The following is a 15,781-nucleotide window of genomic DNA, read 5'->3' as shown; positions in this document are numbered from 1 at the left end:
CTAGATTACAATAAAAGAGATAACACACCACACAGCTTAATAAGAACGTAAAGTACTGCGAAGTTGTCGTGGCTGTCGCTAGATGGCGACAATTTCAAAAGTCACATGATCTTGTTTATTATTGGTGTTCTGTTCAAGTTTTTTAGAATTAAATTATATGGAATACATATTCTTTGGAATCTTTGGTTTACCGTTTTCGTTGATACTAGTCATCTTAAATCCTCTAATTTAATATCACTGAATGCAGAGATGTTCAGATAATGGAAGAAAGCAATATCCAGCCTACATGTTGTTACAGTGTATTGTAGCTGACTTAATTTTATTTGTTTTGTTATTGTAACGGGATTGCGCAGAATAAGATAAAAAATGTGGTTGGTAATGTAAATAAATTTAATTAACCACACATCACTTTCAGAAACATTTAAATACAACAAAATGGGAATTACAAGCTTAGCTTAATATGTGTCAAGAAAATATTTATTATTATAGGCCTAACAGTTATAGGTACATTTATTGATCTGGAATCACTTGACTTGGTGCATTACAATAATTTACTACATTTACGGTTAGCTCTATCCTGCTACGAGGTTTTGAAGCTCCGCACTTAATTCGCCAGCATCAATATTTACTTTAGCGCTGGTTGTAGTGGGAACACTGGATTCTCTGTTGCAGGCCTTTTTATGAACGAACCAGTGCAGACGCTGGCACTCTCTATCGCAGTATTGCACGGACTTGCATTTGGAACACTTTTTGGCTGGCTTCTCCTCACCGCAAGTACTGCAGTAGGGGATAGCGTCAACAAAGCCCCTTTGCCCGTTTATAGTGCAATTAATTACGGACAACGCTGGAGGCGGGTCTTTGCTTGTCAACGAGGAAACCATTTGGTGGAACGTTGTGCACTCTCTGTATGGGAACTCCCTAACACAATCCTTAAGGAATGTATCCATCAGGTCAAGTGATACTCCATCTTTTCCTGGCTTCAAGAGTTTCTTAGCAAACACTTCAACGATATCATGCTTTTTCTCTTCTGCTCCCGGTTTCTGCTTGTCTCTGATGTTGTGTATTTCACGCACAATGTATGACAGATAGTGGTACTTAAATGCCATGACCTCATTGGTGTCACTGCCCCGAGTCATCTCCTTTTTGCACAACAGTTCTAAGACTTTACTAATTTTATCAGCATTCTCTAGAAGGCCAGGTATATGTTGTAGATTAAGGGCTAACCGCACAGGGTGAATATTGACTCCCAAGACAAATTTATGAAGAGGATCTACCAGGAAGGATGGTAAATAGGCTTCAGTTTGCTGACCTTGAGGCACAGAGAAGTAGGAAACTTCAGCGCGAGGCACGAAGTTGTTGATAGTGGCAACAGTGTGGTGGTTCCCTACGAACGCTGCCATTTGCGAGGCTGTGCGCCCCACGGAGTTAGTTGCGGTTGATTTAGCACCAGCGTCAAGCAGCAGCTTACAAACGTCGGAATTACCGGATAAGGCACCAAAATGCAGCGCTGTGTAGTTGTACTCGTGCTTTCCAGAATTTACGTCCGCGCCCTGCAACACATAGCATAGTCAATACAGACAGTAAAAGACGAGTTTCATACACGTTTCTCACATTAAATCGTAGGTACATTAACTTACCCTATCGAGCAACAGTTGCACCATGTCCTTGTTACCCTTATAAGCGGCGTGTTGTAGTGCGGTCATGCCATTTTCGTCGAAGAAATCGACGTTCCCTTTATGTTGCGCCAAGGTATTCTTGAACAAATCTAAGTCTCCTTGCGCGATAGCGTCAAAGATAGTTTTCTCAACGGAATTGTCTTCACTTTTTGGTTCCATATCGATTGACTAGTTGTTTAGCCAGAAAATCAATTGATAACGATTAGGAAGGATCAGCAAGCAACCTCAAAGCAAGCAGCTGTCACTGTCACTTTTTTTTTTACTTTTTTTTAAATGTTGAGGCGTATTTACGTTCTCTAACATGCGTGTTTGAGAAGACTTATTTATATTTGGACTGCGTTATGGAATAACGAACTAAGTAGTTCGTTATAACGAACTAAGTAGTTCGTTATTCCATAACGCAGTCCATTTTTTGGATACCTGTGGCCTATTTTAGAAAGAGAGGCAATCTGCAATTACTGATCCCAAGTCTTATGGTGGTCCCACACTGGCTGTTATAAAATTTTATATATAATTGTAAAACAGAGACATCATAATAAAACACTATCATGTTGTCCCTGTTACACGATGGTATATATATTATAGTCTGTCAAACAAGTTTGTCGGTAGAAAAAGGCGCAAAATTCAAATTTTCTATGGCGCGATAACGTTTTAGGCCTGCCTACATTTTATAAATTTGTCGCTTTTTTTTTCGCAAATGTGCGCACTTTTTTTTTTTTAATTGGTCATTATAGACGGTCAAGCAAATCTTGTCAGCAGAAAAAGGCGCGAAATTCAAATTTTCTTGAGATGATATCCCTTCGCGCCTACATTTTTCAAATTTGCCGCCTTTTTTTACTGACAAGATCTGCTTGACCAAGTATAATAAAAAAAACAAAAATACGTTTTTTAGTCTTTTCTACTTTATGCTTTTTTTGTTAGAAAGTGCATTGTTTTTGTTCTAAAAATAGATTCCTCATTCTTAATTTATCCAAAAATGATAGGTATCACATGCCCTAATAGGTATAGTTTTAGAGAAATGTTGCTCCAAGTGAAGCGCGGCAGCGTTGAACTTCCCCCCTCCCCCCCATTAAATGAGACGTGGCTCTCGACGGTTCCCGGTCTGTATCTGCTCAAGGCCAGCTAAGAATCAACAGTGCCAAGTTTCAGCGCATAATCACAAAGTGCAACGTGTCGTGCACTAACAATCCAGCTACCTGTCTATTTCTGACAAATTTGGATGTCCTCAAGTTGAATTTACTTGGCTTAATTAATCAGTATCCATGTTATTATTTAAAAAAAACACATGTTCAAGTACGGCGGGATACTTCTAAAACTTTTTTAAATTGCTTGTTATTACGTACGTATATGTTGTTCGGCGTACGCGGCGCGATGCGCTACTTATATTTAAATCTTTGTAAATTCTGTAAGTTAACAATTTGGTAGCAGTGTAAACCAATAAAATTTGATGGAGCATATTCCTGACATTCCTGTAGGAATAATAGGTACCTACCTAACAACTATTACTATTATGGTTACTGTTAGGCAGCTTTTAGGTGTTTTCAATAAAACTCAAATTACAGTAAGTATAAACAAATTTATTCTATAAATTAATCAATAGTCATAATGGCTGGTATGACTACTGATCGCCTGTAGGATAACATCAACAGCTATACGAATAACATAATATAATATTCTGCACGTTGCTTGACATGAAATATTCTAACATCAAACATCTTGAATATTGGCTACTTATAGATTGAAACATTATTATATATTGAGACATCAACCAACAGCTACTTTGAAACGAGTATATTATATTGTAGGAATATATTTATTATTACTTTCTGTAAATATATAACCTACAAGTTATAGCAATATAATTAGGAAAAAAACCACAAACAGCTTACCTAAAATCTAGTTTTCAAGAATTTATTTTATTAGGTTATTTTAAGGATGGGATCTTTGTAGTTAAAATCTATTTCATTATGTAGCAATTATATATTGATTATATTACCTACGAAACTTAGCTACTTTTTTAAAAGTTGTGTACGAGGTGTTCGTAAAATAAGTAAGCCTATGTGGAGTGCGTGTTAGGTACCATTATCGTTTTCCCATCCATAAATTAAGGTATAAATTATTATTTTTACTATTCATCAGTCCGCATTGCCCAGGACGGAGTGACGAATAGTAGAAAAAAAGTCAAATAAACTGTAAAAAAATGGAGCACCGTTACAGTTAGGTACCTACAATAACATCAAAACTAAAACAACATCTAGATTTCGAAAATGTATACTTGAATGTACGAATACAACCATAAAGAGATAAAGTCTAATTTCCTAAGATTAGTAATAACTATACGTGGGTATATGAACTCTTTTATTAATTATCACACCGATTTTAATTCTACTTTACTATTATCTACACAGCATTTCATTTTCATCCTTAAAATCTACTAGACGAAACTTTAATCTACAAATATTTATTTGTGAGTTATTTCCTTTGGGTTATTTATAAATAATGTTATAGGTATATTATTTTAAACATGAATGAAGTTATTAAGAAACAAAAACAGCACTAGGGAAATCTCTAATATGTAGGTTCAAAATATGTATCTCTTATTATATTTATTATTGTTAAAATTATACCTACAAACATATCTTTGGTATTTAGTGGTTAATAATATATTTAAATATGTACTAGGTATATATTTATCTAAGGTACGTATTTTTCTACGCCAAAATTACTACATAATACTTAACTACATTGTTTCTACTTCTAAAAAATATTAATGCATCAATACACGTTTCTCATTTTAATGTACAATCCTTAAACATATATATCTTGGCATAAAATAATTTAAAACACAAGCATTTACAACCCGCAAAAAAAGAAACATAAAATAAATTTGTGGAAAAACATACAAACATGTATTAAAATAGGGTTTCTGTAAATATACTGTATTGTTCCAGCTTCAACCTTCATGCTTTATTAATTTAAAGTATCTGTATATGTATAAAATAAGCTACTGCTAACACATCGACGGTTTGCTGAATTATTCTGTTGTACACCTAGGAATTTAAATATACCTACACTATAAGTCCAGTTTACAAGAATGATAAGCAAGTGCTTTCGTTCCTTTCTCATTTATGACCTAAGTTTAACATAGACGGATCAGCACACAATATATGCTCTAAAATAAAATCTAACAAGTAAATACTTAGATTTGTAACTTTCTGTGGATTAGTTATGTTTTTTTTTGTGATTTTGTGCTATTTTATACGGTTAGGTATATCTAGATAGATTATAATACCATTTGAACTACAGTGTATCGAAATCAATTCTAGTGCAAATTGAGTTTATAATGTATAGGTAGGTAGCTACTTATTTACACAAGTGTTTTATAATATTAATAGATTGGATTATTATATAAAACTTTCACACACTATCATTCAATCGTTTTATTTACATTTATCCAGAAATTATATTTTTTTCTTATTTGAATCTAACTACACCTAATTTTGGGTTTGCCTACGACTCATTTTGGATACTATTTTAGTCTTAATCGATAAAGCTTGCTAAATATGTCAGTAAAAATATAATATGATAAAATGGCAGAAATAATTACATATGTTTTTTTTAAATTAATACTTATAGAGCAACTAAAAAACATTTACTTACTTTTTTCCCTTAATCTAGTAAAATACAGCACAGCAGCAAGCGTCTAATACATATTTTACTTACCAGCTACAAAACTCATCCAAATATGCTCAGTATTTTCTAATATATCATCCATCACAGCACAATATTTCTTCTTGAGTATATTGTATAAATATTACTTATATTAATTATATGATTAACATAACATATTTTGTACAAAAAATATAGTTAAAGCGTAAACCAATCGAAAGCACTAATCTCGTTTTTATCCAAAAACATTACACTTAAAAAATATGCATTTTGGGGATGAAAAATGCAATAACACACATGCGCTCTCCTATAAATTCGACAAGAACCTAAACAAGATAGTCCTACAAACTTCTGCAAGCGTTAAACAATATTTTAGCCTCATTTAAAATACCTAAGTAATTACTAAAAATCAACAGCCTTTTTATCCAGCAACCATCCGATGAACTGCCGTAGGTTACCACACAAATGCCGTAACCAGAATAACATGCACAACCCCGATTTCCTAGAGACGAGACGGTTCAACTCAACTGCTAAAAGAGGCTAAGCGGGCTACACATAGTAGACGTCGAAGGAGAGCTGCGCTCAGACGAGCGCGGGGCCTGCGGCCAGGCCTGGTGTTGTGGGGGTGGTGGCTGGAGGTGTGCTGGGCGAGGGTGCAGCGGACGCGAGCCGCACTCCGCCGCTCTCGGAGACCACCATGCCGTTGGTAGCGCTGCGACGCGCTTCGGTGTCCGCGTATGGCGTGGTCAGGATGCGTATGCGCTGAGGACATTAATATTGAAAAATGGATTTGCCCTTGGAGCTCGAAAATAGAGGATTCTAAGGTAGCCTTTCATATTTGCTTGCCTTGCTTTTAAAAACAAAATATGACTATGGCTTCTAAATTATGATTACTAATCATTGATTAGGCATATCTTACGAGTTTCAAAACGAAACAAAACACCACAAATCGATTATAGTACATACTAACTAGAACTGGTGTCAGGTATTTATACAAGAAATAAACAAAAATTATAAACTTGTAGTTTCTTAAGAAACGATAAAAAAGAAATTTAAAAATATGGATACCTACCTCCACAAAGCTGCCCTTAGTGGTGAGAATTTTAAATATCGCCACGGTCGGTATGCACAAAACGCTCGAGCCGGCTATAGCCCACCCCAGCGCATTAGCCCAGCCGGGGTACACGTAGCCCTCATATTGCAGAGGTTCGTAATCCAGAAGCCCGTACACGGTGATGAAGAGAAGGAAGGCTGGGGCCGCGAAGCGCCAGCAGACACGCCAGTAGAGGCCCGGTCGAAAGCCGATCATGTCGCGGATGTCTTCGCAGAAACGCTCAGTGCCTGGAGAGGGGCAAGACATGAGTATCAACTCGTGAACTACTTAGGTACTTGCTTGTATAAGAAACGGAAAATCGGACGAATATGACGATATGGTGCCGAAGAGATTCACTTCCAAAGACGAATGGTATATCATATTAAAGAAGATAAGAGAAACATTAACTACCACTTGGCTCTTTCTTACTGACTTACTTAAGTAACTCTGTTGATCAGTACGGCTACCACCAGTTTTGACAGCGACTTATTCGCTTACGACTACGTATAGGTAAATTACTTTCTATATATCTCGCTTAAACTAATATGCGAGTACGAGCGAGATGCATAGAAAGGAAGTTACGTAGACGTGAGCGAATATGTCAATGTCACAACTGGTGGTAGCGGTACAGGAAATCAAAGACGTAGTCATACTAAGTAAGTATTTATGTTGGGAATATGTTATTTATAATTAGGTACTTACTCCTGCTTAGTAATGACAAATTATTCTCACCATAAATCCAAGAAACGGCAATCGCCTCAAAGAACACGGCCACCAGAATCGAGTAGCCGGCCGCATAGCGGTCAAGAAGCTGGAAGAAGTAGAAGCCGCCCTTGGTGCAGGAAGCCAAGCCCACGAAGAAGTAGAGCGTGAAGAGACAGGCCACGAAGATCTCGCGGTGCCGCCCGATCGGTGGAAACTCGTCGCTTAGGGCTGTTATTATGGCCTCGGAACCACCGAACTGTAGAGGAAAGAAGTTTATCGTGTTTTTGGATAGAATCGACACATTGTAAAATTATACATCTAATATATTATCAATAGGAATATCGAAATTTTCAGTTATAGACCGATAGCTTGGCATTTTGCTGTTAGAGTAGACCACGAACTCAAGCCCTGGGCCCTCTGTCGCTACGTTGTCAATATGACGACCAGACACGTTCACCATGTAGTCCAAACCTTAGTAATTAACTGATTCTACTTACAGAACTATCCAGTCCAAGTGTAAGCAGCATCATAAAGAATATCAGCGCCCAGAACGTCGAGCCCGGCATAGTCGCTATAGCGGCCGGGTACACCACGAACACAAGCCCCGGGCCCTCTGTCGCTACGTCCTCAATATGACGACCAGACACGTTTGCCATGTAGCCGAGAACGCTGAAGATGACGAAGCCAGCGACGAACGATGTAGCGGAGTTGATCACGCTTGTTAAGAGGGCGTCTCTGTTAGAAAAATATCTTTAATTTAGAAATTGAGGTGTGTCACAGGTCACAGTATGAGGTCTATAAGCCACTTACCATATTATCTACCTTATAACCTCCTGAGACCCATAAGCAATTGTTTTATTTTTGAAATTGGAACGCATAGTTACTTACACAATAAAAGTTCAAAATAGATTTTGGAATATGTACAAAAAAATTTACGCGGGGACTTAGGAGGCTAAAGTAGCCATGTATGGTCACACTTTGACGATTCAAACAGGCCTCATATAGATTAGTTTAGATTATTTATTTCATAATGATAGACTCTATTCTCTTTGATAATGATAAATTACAGTATAAATTATTTTCGACATAAACATATTATCGTGTAACCACCACCAATTCCCAACAATGATGTCCTTTGTACTTGGTTTACTTTTATTGAGGTAGGTATTTGTGATGAATTATATTAAAAAAAAATTAGAAGTAGCTAATACGTTCTTAAACATTTTTTCACCTAATTAATAAAATAAGATTATTATAAAACTTACTTGTACACGTTGTTATGGTACTTATTGTATGAAGCATATGCCAAGAGCACACCGAAACCAGGTCCAAGAGAGAAGAATACTTGAGTCGCCGCGTCTACCCATACCTATTGATGAAATTGATTCTCAGTTCAGTTCATATAGGTACAGCACAGAATAGGTAGGTAGGTCAGGTGTCGTAATATACCTACCACCTAAGCCCGTGAAAAAGCATCAACAAAATTTCGAGGAAAAAACCCGTTGTGTTGTAATTTCTTTTATCAACAGTCGTATCAACTTGTTAGCTTGGAATTATTCGATTTATTAATTCAGGTGCTGGAATTGGTAAGTAATTTTCTGTCATAGGTAATTTATAATTTTTTTTATGTAATTTATTTACACAAATAAAGATGCCGTAAGGCATCATCACATATGACTAATGGGTTTTAGATTCTGCTAACCCTTTAAATACTAAAAATTTATTTTCGTCGTTTTTTCAGCAAAAAGTTAATGACAGTAATATAAGTAAGAACAAACCCTTTCAACTGTTTTAATTATTCAACCTACCTGAGGTTGTGTGATAGCCTCGAAGTTGGGACTGAGGTAATACCGTATGCCGTCCGCCGAGCCGGGAAGAGTGATGCCGCGTACCAGAAGAATAAGCAGTACGGCGTATGGAAAGAGAGCCGTGAACCAAACCACCTACAAGAATAGGTACAATTTAGCAGACATCAAGAGAGAAAAGGTTTTCACCAGTGTTTCAGGATAAAAATAATCTGGTGATTATGCTATTTATACGAGTTTTAGTATCTAGGCAAACCCTATGAAATTATAGGTAAAACTTCTCTTAAATATAACACACTTATAACTGTACAGATGAAATGTTAGTCCATCGTGCACACTGGTTACTTCTTTCTTATTATTTTTTAATGTAAAATCATGACCTTGCCAGAAGTGCTGATGCCCTTCCAGAGCGAGAAGTAGCAGATGATGTAGACCGCCAGCAAGCAAAGAGCCATGTCCCACTTGATCGCGCCGAGGTCGTGCAGGCCTTCGCTGCCTTGAAGCTCCAGTATAGCCCGGCTAAAACAGTCACTCCTTTTATAATCACGTACATAGATTTTTGGACAAACAAAATCGGGGCAGCGGCTTATTACTCTGTTCATATACATACAATTTAATTATATGCCTACATATGCCCCACTGCTCAACATTTTATTTTTGGATATCTAATTAGTTATTATGGTATCCTGTCTAAGATAAGATATAAGTCAGATTTTTTCTAAAATCTGTCGTAGTAGGTACGAAAAGATCGTGGAAAACTCAGTACCGCAAGAAAAAGGCGCAAAATTTGGAAATTTCGGCACCATTCATATAGCTTTTTTTTAATTCTTGGTGAATGTAAAAAAAGTCAACGGCTTTCATATATATTGCCTTTTGTACGATAAGTTTTCTTTTGTGCAATAAAGTTTAAATAAATAAATAAATAAATATACTCACTTGAAATACTCGGAAGCGGCAGAAGTGAAAGGGGTTGTCGCTGCAGCCGCCATTGTGGAGTTGTGTATGCGGGATTGGTTGGTGTTCGTCTGATGGAGGAACGCCGAGAACTGCCACCAGAAATGAAGCTTTAGGTAGATTCAGATTCTTTGAAATTCCTCTGAAGTTTTATAAGAATTTAAACCATCTCAAAGGTTTCGTCTACTTTAGAATGTAAATAATTAGCAACAGGTGCATTTACCGGTTTACTTGCAAGTCAGCGTACTTGTACTTTTGTACTTGTAGGCACATCTAGTTGATACAAGCCATAATTGTGTGGCATTAAGCACCAGACATGTAAAATTCTATTTTTATCAATAAAGAACTGAATTGAATGGGAATTAACTTATAAATCTGTGTATGGTTTGTTGAGGATATGCTTCACAGGGTAACGGCACCTATTCTAGTTAACATTATACTTTTATTCTTGAGTTAAGTTGGTGCACTTCTCGCAAGTCCCGCAACTGACCATGTGGTAAAACTTTGCAATGCGGCGCGGCGCTGCCTGGGATCATCCATTTATCTTGGGTCACCGTTTTGTCTATACCTATTTTCACGAACACAATAGTTGAACTAGCAGATTTACCGGTTTACAAGCCGGCGTGTTCCACTCGTTGTCGCAGTTGGTCCAGGGCAGCATGGTGGTGAAAGAGGCGAAGAAGAATCTCAGCGCCCACGCGATGATCACGTTGTAGTAGAAGTCGACGTAAAACGCGATCAGCACCACCGCGTAGCCGATGCCTGTTCAAATATGTATAATACTGTTATTTATTATAGGTAAGTCTTACTTAGCTATTTTTTACTAAGCGGATACATCTGCGGGCGATACCTACTACAAATCCGCTTATTTTTATGCGCCTCCCTATAGTTTTCTTTTAGCATTAGAAAGAACTTCGCAGAAGTAAGCTTGACGTTCCAAATCCGACACTTATAGCGGTAATAATTTTAAGTAAATAATATGTATTTAGATAATTCAATAATTATTAACAGTTAAAGAGCCTGATAAAAACTGCACGCTTGCTTCTGTGGAATTCTTACTAATGCTAAAAAAACGAACTATAAAGCATGACAAAAATAATAGAATGGAAACATTTGCACGCTTCTGGTAAGCTTCGGTAGGTCAGTAATCTGTTGGTTAAGAGCGATCGGACCGGTGTTCAAAACGGTCGCAAGTTATTGTGATGATTATGGATGACTGGTCCGAGTGGTCCGGGGCCGGGCCGGAGCACCACGTGATCACCGATCAGCTGTCATAGGAAGTCCCGGGCACGGCCCGGTATAGCGTGAGTCATCCTTTAGAATCTTGCCCGAAGTACCTAGTATGTTCCTATATACCTGCCGACGTATAATATGTATTCTACAACACAATAATATAGCTTGTCAATACGTAAGTGACACATCTAACAATTTTAATCCACCCAATTCTACTTCAGATAATGCGGCCAAAAAGTCAAAGAATTCACATACCGTAACATTAAATCAAAATCTCACCCCAGCCCAGCCGGTCACCCAAAAATCCTCCCATAAACCACACTCAAACCTTTCCACTCCATTACCAATTTTATTTCGTAAAAATCGCACCGAAGCCACTTTACACGGCACGTGACGACTGCGTCAAATGAAATCAGAGCGTAAGCCTCGCAAATCTCCGAGTCCTTTTAGTCCATACGGGGCACTTAGGGCGAAATGGTGTCAATTATGGATAAGTGCCGGGGCGCGCTTATATCAACCCTAACATGAGACTCTTTTGAAATTGCTTAAGTTTAAAAGTTGAATAGGTACCTACCTATCTATTGGAGTTTTAACTTAATTGCATAGTGTAAAATGCAAATCAACTTAAGTTGTTTTAATAATTTTATCAGCAGGACAGATATTTGAATACGGTTTTGAATTAAAAAATGGGTTTATATTTTTTTACAAGTTAGTAATGTAAAATTTATGAGGATAACAAATTGGTACAGATCTATTACTTAAAAGTTACCTTGACCTCACGAGTATCCTTCAATTATAGACAATTTAGTTAAAAGGAAGAGTTAATTTCATATCTACTGTATACATATTATATGTACATATTTCAAATATGTATAAGTATATGTACTTACTTCAAGTCATAATTTAAATCATCACTCAATCTAAAAATTATACTCTTTTAGTTATCTAACAACGTCTTATTTTAAAGTTGTTATAATGCACCAAACCAGTCGACGAATCGAACGACATATATGAAGATATTCCGATCTCCTGTTTTCACTGAGCCGCCGGCTCTAGTGCAACTAAGCCTAAGAGCCACCTAAGAGCATAATAATTCAAGATCCAAGCCCTCTAGTTTGATAGCGCAGCTACGTGATCTGCGCCAATGGGTATTCGGGCCCGATTTTTAGTTTGTTGACGATTTTTTTTGTTAGATTTAGAAAAGAAGTAGGTATATATTTGGCTGGTTTGAAGAGCTCATTCTGGGCGGGATAAAAACTAAATCACAACTTGTCCTGAAAAAATGTATAATTAAAAAACATTATAAGATTTATAAGGTTTTATTTTTATTGTTATATTGTTTCGAAATTAGACAAGAAATTTTAAGTATCGTACCATGATCGTATGTACCGAACTGTAATCTAATTAGGCTACATCTTCCTGTATTTGTATCAAAAGTAATGTGGTTTAGTAGATATCAGCCATTTTCAAAATTATTCTGCTTTCGAAGTTACCCCAATGATGCACCTCAAAGTAAATAATTGTTTGAAAGAAATGAAAGAAACAATGGGAATAACTTCGATTATTTCCTTAAATTTACGAAGTAATGGGGGGGGGGGTTATCGAACTGTGCCAGCGCCAGCTTCAGATGCCGCCCACCACCAGCATGTTGCAGTACGGCACCAGGAACGCATCACTAACGCTATACCTTTGAAGAGCGGCACCAGGCGGCCCCAGCAGGTGATGGCGCCCTTCCGGTGGAACTGTCCCAATGCCAGTTCCATGTAGAACAGCGGGATGCCGCCCACCACCAGCATGATGCAGTACGGCACCAGGAACGCATCACTAACGGAATACCTTTGAAGAGCGGCACCAGGCGGCCCCAGCAGGTGATGGCGCCCTTCCGGTGGAACTGTCCCAGTGCCAGTTCCATATAGAACAGCGGGATGCCGCCCACCACCAGCATGATGCAATACGGCACCAGGAACGCTCCTGTGCACAAACATGAATTCATCTTAATAGAAGATAAAATAGTAAGGTAATAAGTATGACTTTTTAATTTCTGACTTACGAGGGCGTGGTTCTTTCATTAAAAAAATTCACCAAACTTTTGTGGTTAAGTGGTGACGAGTAGTGTGGTAGCTTTTCCACTAAGTATTCCATAATACGTCATACGTGATAACTGATAAGCCAACGACATGGAATTTAATTACTCACTTATTTATTTTTAGATTAGTTTTATTTATTACTCACTTACTTTTTGTTAGTTAAAAAGTAGCATTCATGAGCATTCTATGGTGAGTAGATACACTTTTAATAATACATATATATATCTACGTAAAAATGAGTAGGTAAAGCAACCCTATGATGTTCAACAAAATAAATTTAATATTGGGCACAACAGCCGCGCGCGCTCAAAGATTTAAGGGCCCTAAGAAATCAAATCCCTGACCAACCAATAAGAATCTCGAATAATTAATTCACTATCTCTAAAGCCGACTTATTGTTTCCACAGATTGAACCAATAATCTTCTTAAAGTATAAAAATGTCTCGATCTCGCAATAATGCCGCCGGGAGCGAGGCAAATTGCTCGTAATTTCCCTTTTAAGACGCCGGCAAATTTTACCCGTGACTTCGTCCCTTTGAACCGTGAATTCAGTTGACACGGCTTGAATATTATTAATGTTGCATTGATTTGGTTTGCATCAGTATATTTTATTGTCACCGCTACGGGTGCTTATTAAGAATATATGTTAATATATCATCCCGTTTCAGTAAAGCTAACAAAAGTTTATCAATGTATTATCCTTTTTTTCGCGACGGTCGATCGTATGACTAGATTTAAGTACCAGTAAGGTCAGGATTTACAGCACTGACGTAATAATTAAATTATTAAAAAACAAAAAAGTTATTATTCAAATATAGCCTATAGAGGGTAATATAGGTAAAGTAAAAACGTTATTTGATATACTTAAAATCATGTGTCGGTTTCAAAAAGTACCTTCCTAATCCTATATCGACGTAAGTATTAGATATTTTTTTATTACTATCTTAGTTCAGAGTTTAATGAAGTAAGTATAAATTAATAACGACGCCACAGCGCTGCCAATTTTGTAATTGACAGTTCACGTACTCCTAGCTAGAGGGGTATATTTGCTACTTGCAAATAGAGTGGAAAAAATTGTCAATTTTCTTGGGATGACATAATATATTCGTACAACTATTGTATCATACAGCATCAGTATCAACTGTCAGATATCTATTGTATCCCATGCACACTCGCAAGGGCGGTGCCTACAGATGTGCAACTGTGCAAGTTTGGGGAAAGTTTCAGAAAAGTTGGAAATGTTCTTGGAAAAATCAGGCAATATTTCATAGGAATTCCTGGAAGCTCTAATTAGAAAAAAGAAAAAATAATTTCGGTAACGGTAAATTTCGATCCCCATACACGCAATTTTTCAATTTGGAACAGAGCGAACAATATGGTCAAGGGTTTCTACCCCAACAACGGGGAAAACTAAAGGTAAAATTAATATGAACCAATGCTTTATTGGTCGTCCTACAGATGTCCTCTTGATGTTAATACAGATTGTTGACGCCAACACGTTGTCAACAGTTTCCAAGTAACGTTGAATGCGACCAGCTAATGACTGTCCCAATTGAAGAACGAGACGCTTCCGTCCGTCTCATAAACGTGCAAACTAATCCAATAAGAAATATACAATTTTGAATCTTATCCCCCAAACATAAGCTCTAAAACATGCGCAGAAGTTAACAGCAGGTTAAACGGAGTCGTAGTATTGTCGATATTGTACTTAAATTATGAGTTATATCGTAGTTCATTGTGGGGTAAAAATAACTGTGGAATTTATTGACAATGCCTACATAGTGCGACACTACAATGTCCAATTATGCTTACCTCTATGTAGGTACTAGGTAGATATGTAGGTACATACTTACTTATTTTATATCTTGCGTACAAACTACCATCTCTAAGACGGTTCGAGGCAAAAAACAATTTTCACCTCAGCAGCTCGAACAAGGGTACTTTGCTTCTTAAAAACAGTGAGCAAAATGCGATTTTGCTCACTGAGTCATTTTGTCTCACTCAGTGAGCAAAATCGCATTTTGCTCACTTAGTGAGACAGTATGAGTGAGCAAAATCGCATTTTGCTCACTGAGTGAGACAAAATGTCATTCAAGTGACTTTTATAGTCAAATGTCATTTCAACATGCGGGATCTAATAAAAGTTCGTTTAACTGGGGTCTATTATCTCTGTCCCTCTAGGTATGTTCTCACTGCTTAGGGTGAAAAAATTTGTGTACTACACGAGATCAAAGTTATTTACATCTCGTGCGCTTTTGAATCCCTTACTACGCTCAAGATTCTAAATGAGATTCACTCGCTACGCTCGTGAATCTATTATAGAATTTTTCGCTTGCACGGGACTCAAAATAAGCACTCGAAGAAATATCAACTTTGATCTCTTGTTGTACAAATAACTATTTCCTTAAAAACGTCGTAAGTACACTGTATTAAGTAGCATAATGTGTAGGTAAGTGTAGGCACATTTATTCGCAACGTACGAGTAGCAAAAATCATTCCTAGACGCACAACGCACATTTAACAATAAATTTTCATCTTAAAATAAAGATAGTAAAGGGA

The 15,781-nt window shown here is 37.2% G+C and overlaps 2 protein-coding genes across 3 annotated transcripts in view; both read right to left on the bottom strand.

Moving 5' to 3' along the window:
- Positions 1-372: 372 nt before the first annotated feature.
- On the bottom strand, positions 373-1,926 carry LOC134665358 (ankyrin repeat and MYND domain-containing protein 2). The gene is made up of 2 exons (XM_063522290.1): positions 1,638-1,926; positions 373-1,550 (listed from the first exon to the last, which is right to left on the bottom strand). The coding sequence occupies exons 1-2, from the start codon at positions 1,833-1,835 to the stop codon at positions 573-575; spliced, it is 1,176 nt and encodes a 391-aa protein (XP_063378360.1). The 5' UTR covers positions 1,836-1,926; the 3' UTR covers positions 373-572.
- Positions 1,927-3,232: 1,306 nt separating this feature from the next.
- The window catches only part of LOC134665408 (sodium-dependent dopamine transporter), a 33,843-nt gene continuing 21,294 nt past the window's right edge, over positions 3,233-15,781 (bottom strand). Inside the window, exons 3-12 of one of the 2 annotated variants that reach the window (XM_063522359.1) lie at positions 12,972-13,106; positions 10,510-10,664; positions 9,885-9,994; positions 9,329-9,467; positions 8,952-9,086; positions 8,409-8,512; positions 7,641-7,878; positions 7,171-7,399; positions 6,418-6,686; positions 3,233-6,107 (exon numbers count right to left, since the gene is read on the bottom strand). In XM_063522359.1, coding sequence (XP_063378429.1) covers positions 5,928-6,107; positions 6,418-6,686; positions 7,171-7,399; positions 7,641-7,878; positions 8,409-8,512; positions 8,952-9,086; positions 9,329-9,467; positions 9,885-9,994; positions 10,510-10,664; positions 12,972-13,106 — 1,694 coding nt within the window. In that variant the 3' untranslated portion in view covers positions 3,233-5,927. Of the gene's footprint in view, positions 6,108-6,417; positions 6,687-7,170; positions 7,400-7,640; positions 7,879-8,408; positions 8,513-8,951; positions 9,087-9,328; positions 9,468-9,884; positions 9,995-10,509; positions 10,665-12,822; positions 12,952-12,971; positions 13,107-15,781 lie in introns of those variants that run through there. The other variant, XM_063522360.1, reaches the window with a different exon arrangement.

This window comes from Cydia fagiglandana, chromosome 6 (genome assembly GCF_963556715.1).
Source record: "Cydia fagiglandana chromosome 6, ilCydFagi1.1, whole genome shotgun sequence".
Classification (NCBI taxonomy): domain Eukaryota; kingdom Metazoa; phylum Arthropoda; class Insecta; order Lepidoptera; family Tortricidae; genus Cydia; species Cydia fagiglandana.
Note: the sequence above shows the minus strand (reverse complement) of the source record. Positions and strands in the feature narration are given on the sequence as shown.

Bases quoted from the DNA above. Each gene is read 5' to 3' on its own strand.
- LOC134665358 (XM_063522290.1), bottom strand. From the start codon at position 1,835: ATGGAACCAAAAAGTGAAGACAATTCCGTTGAGAAAACTATCTTTGAC. The intron at 1,551-1,637 runs GTAAGTTAATGT...TATGTGTTGCAG, and splicing joins TGCAACTGTTGCTCGATAGG to GGCGCGGACGTAAATTCTGG.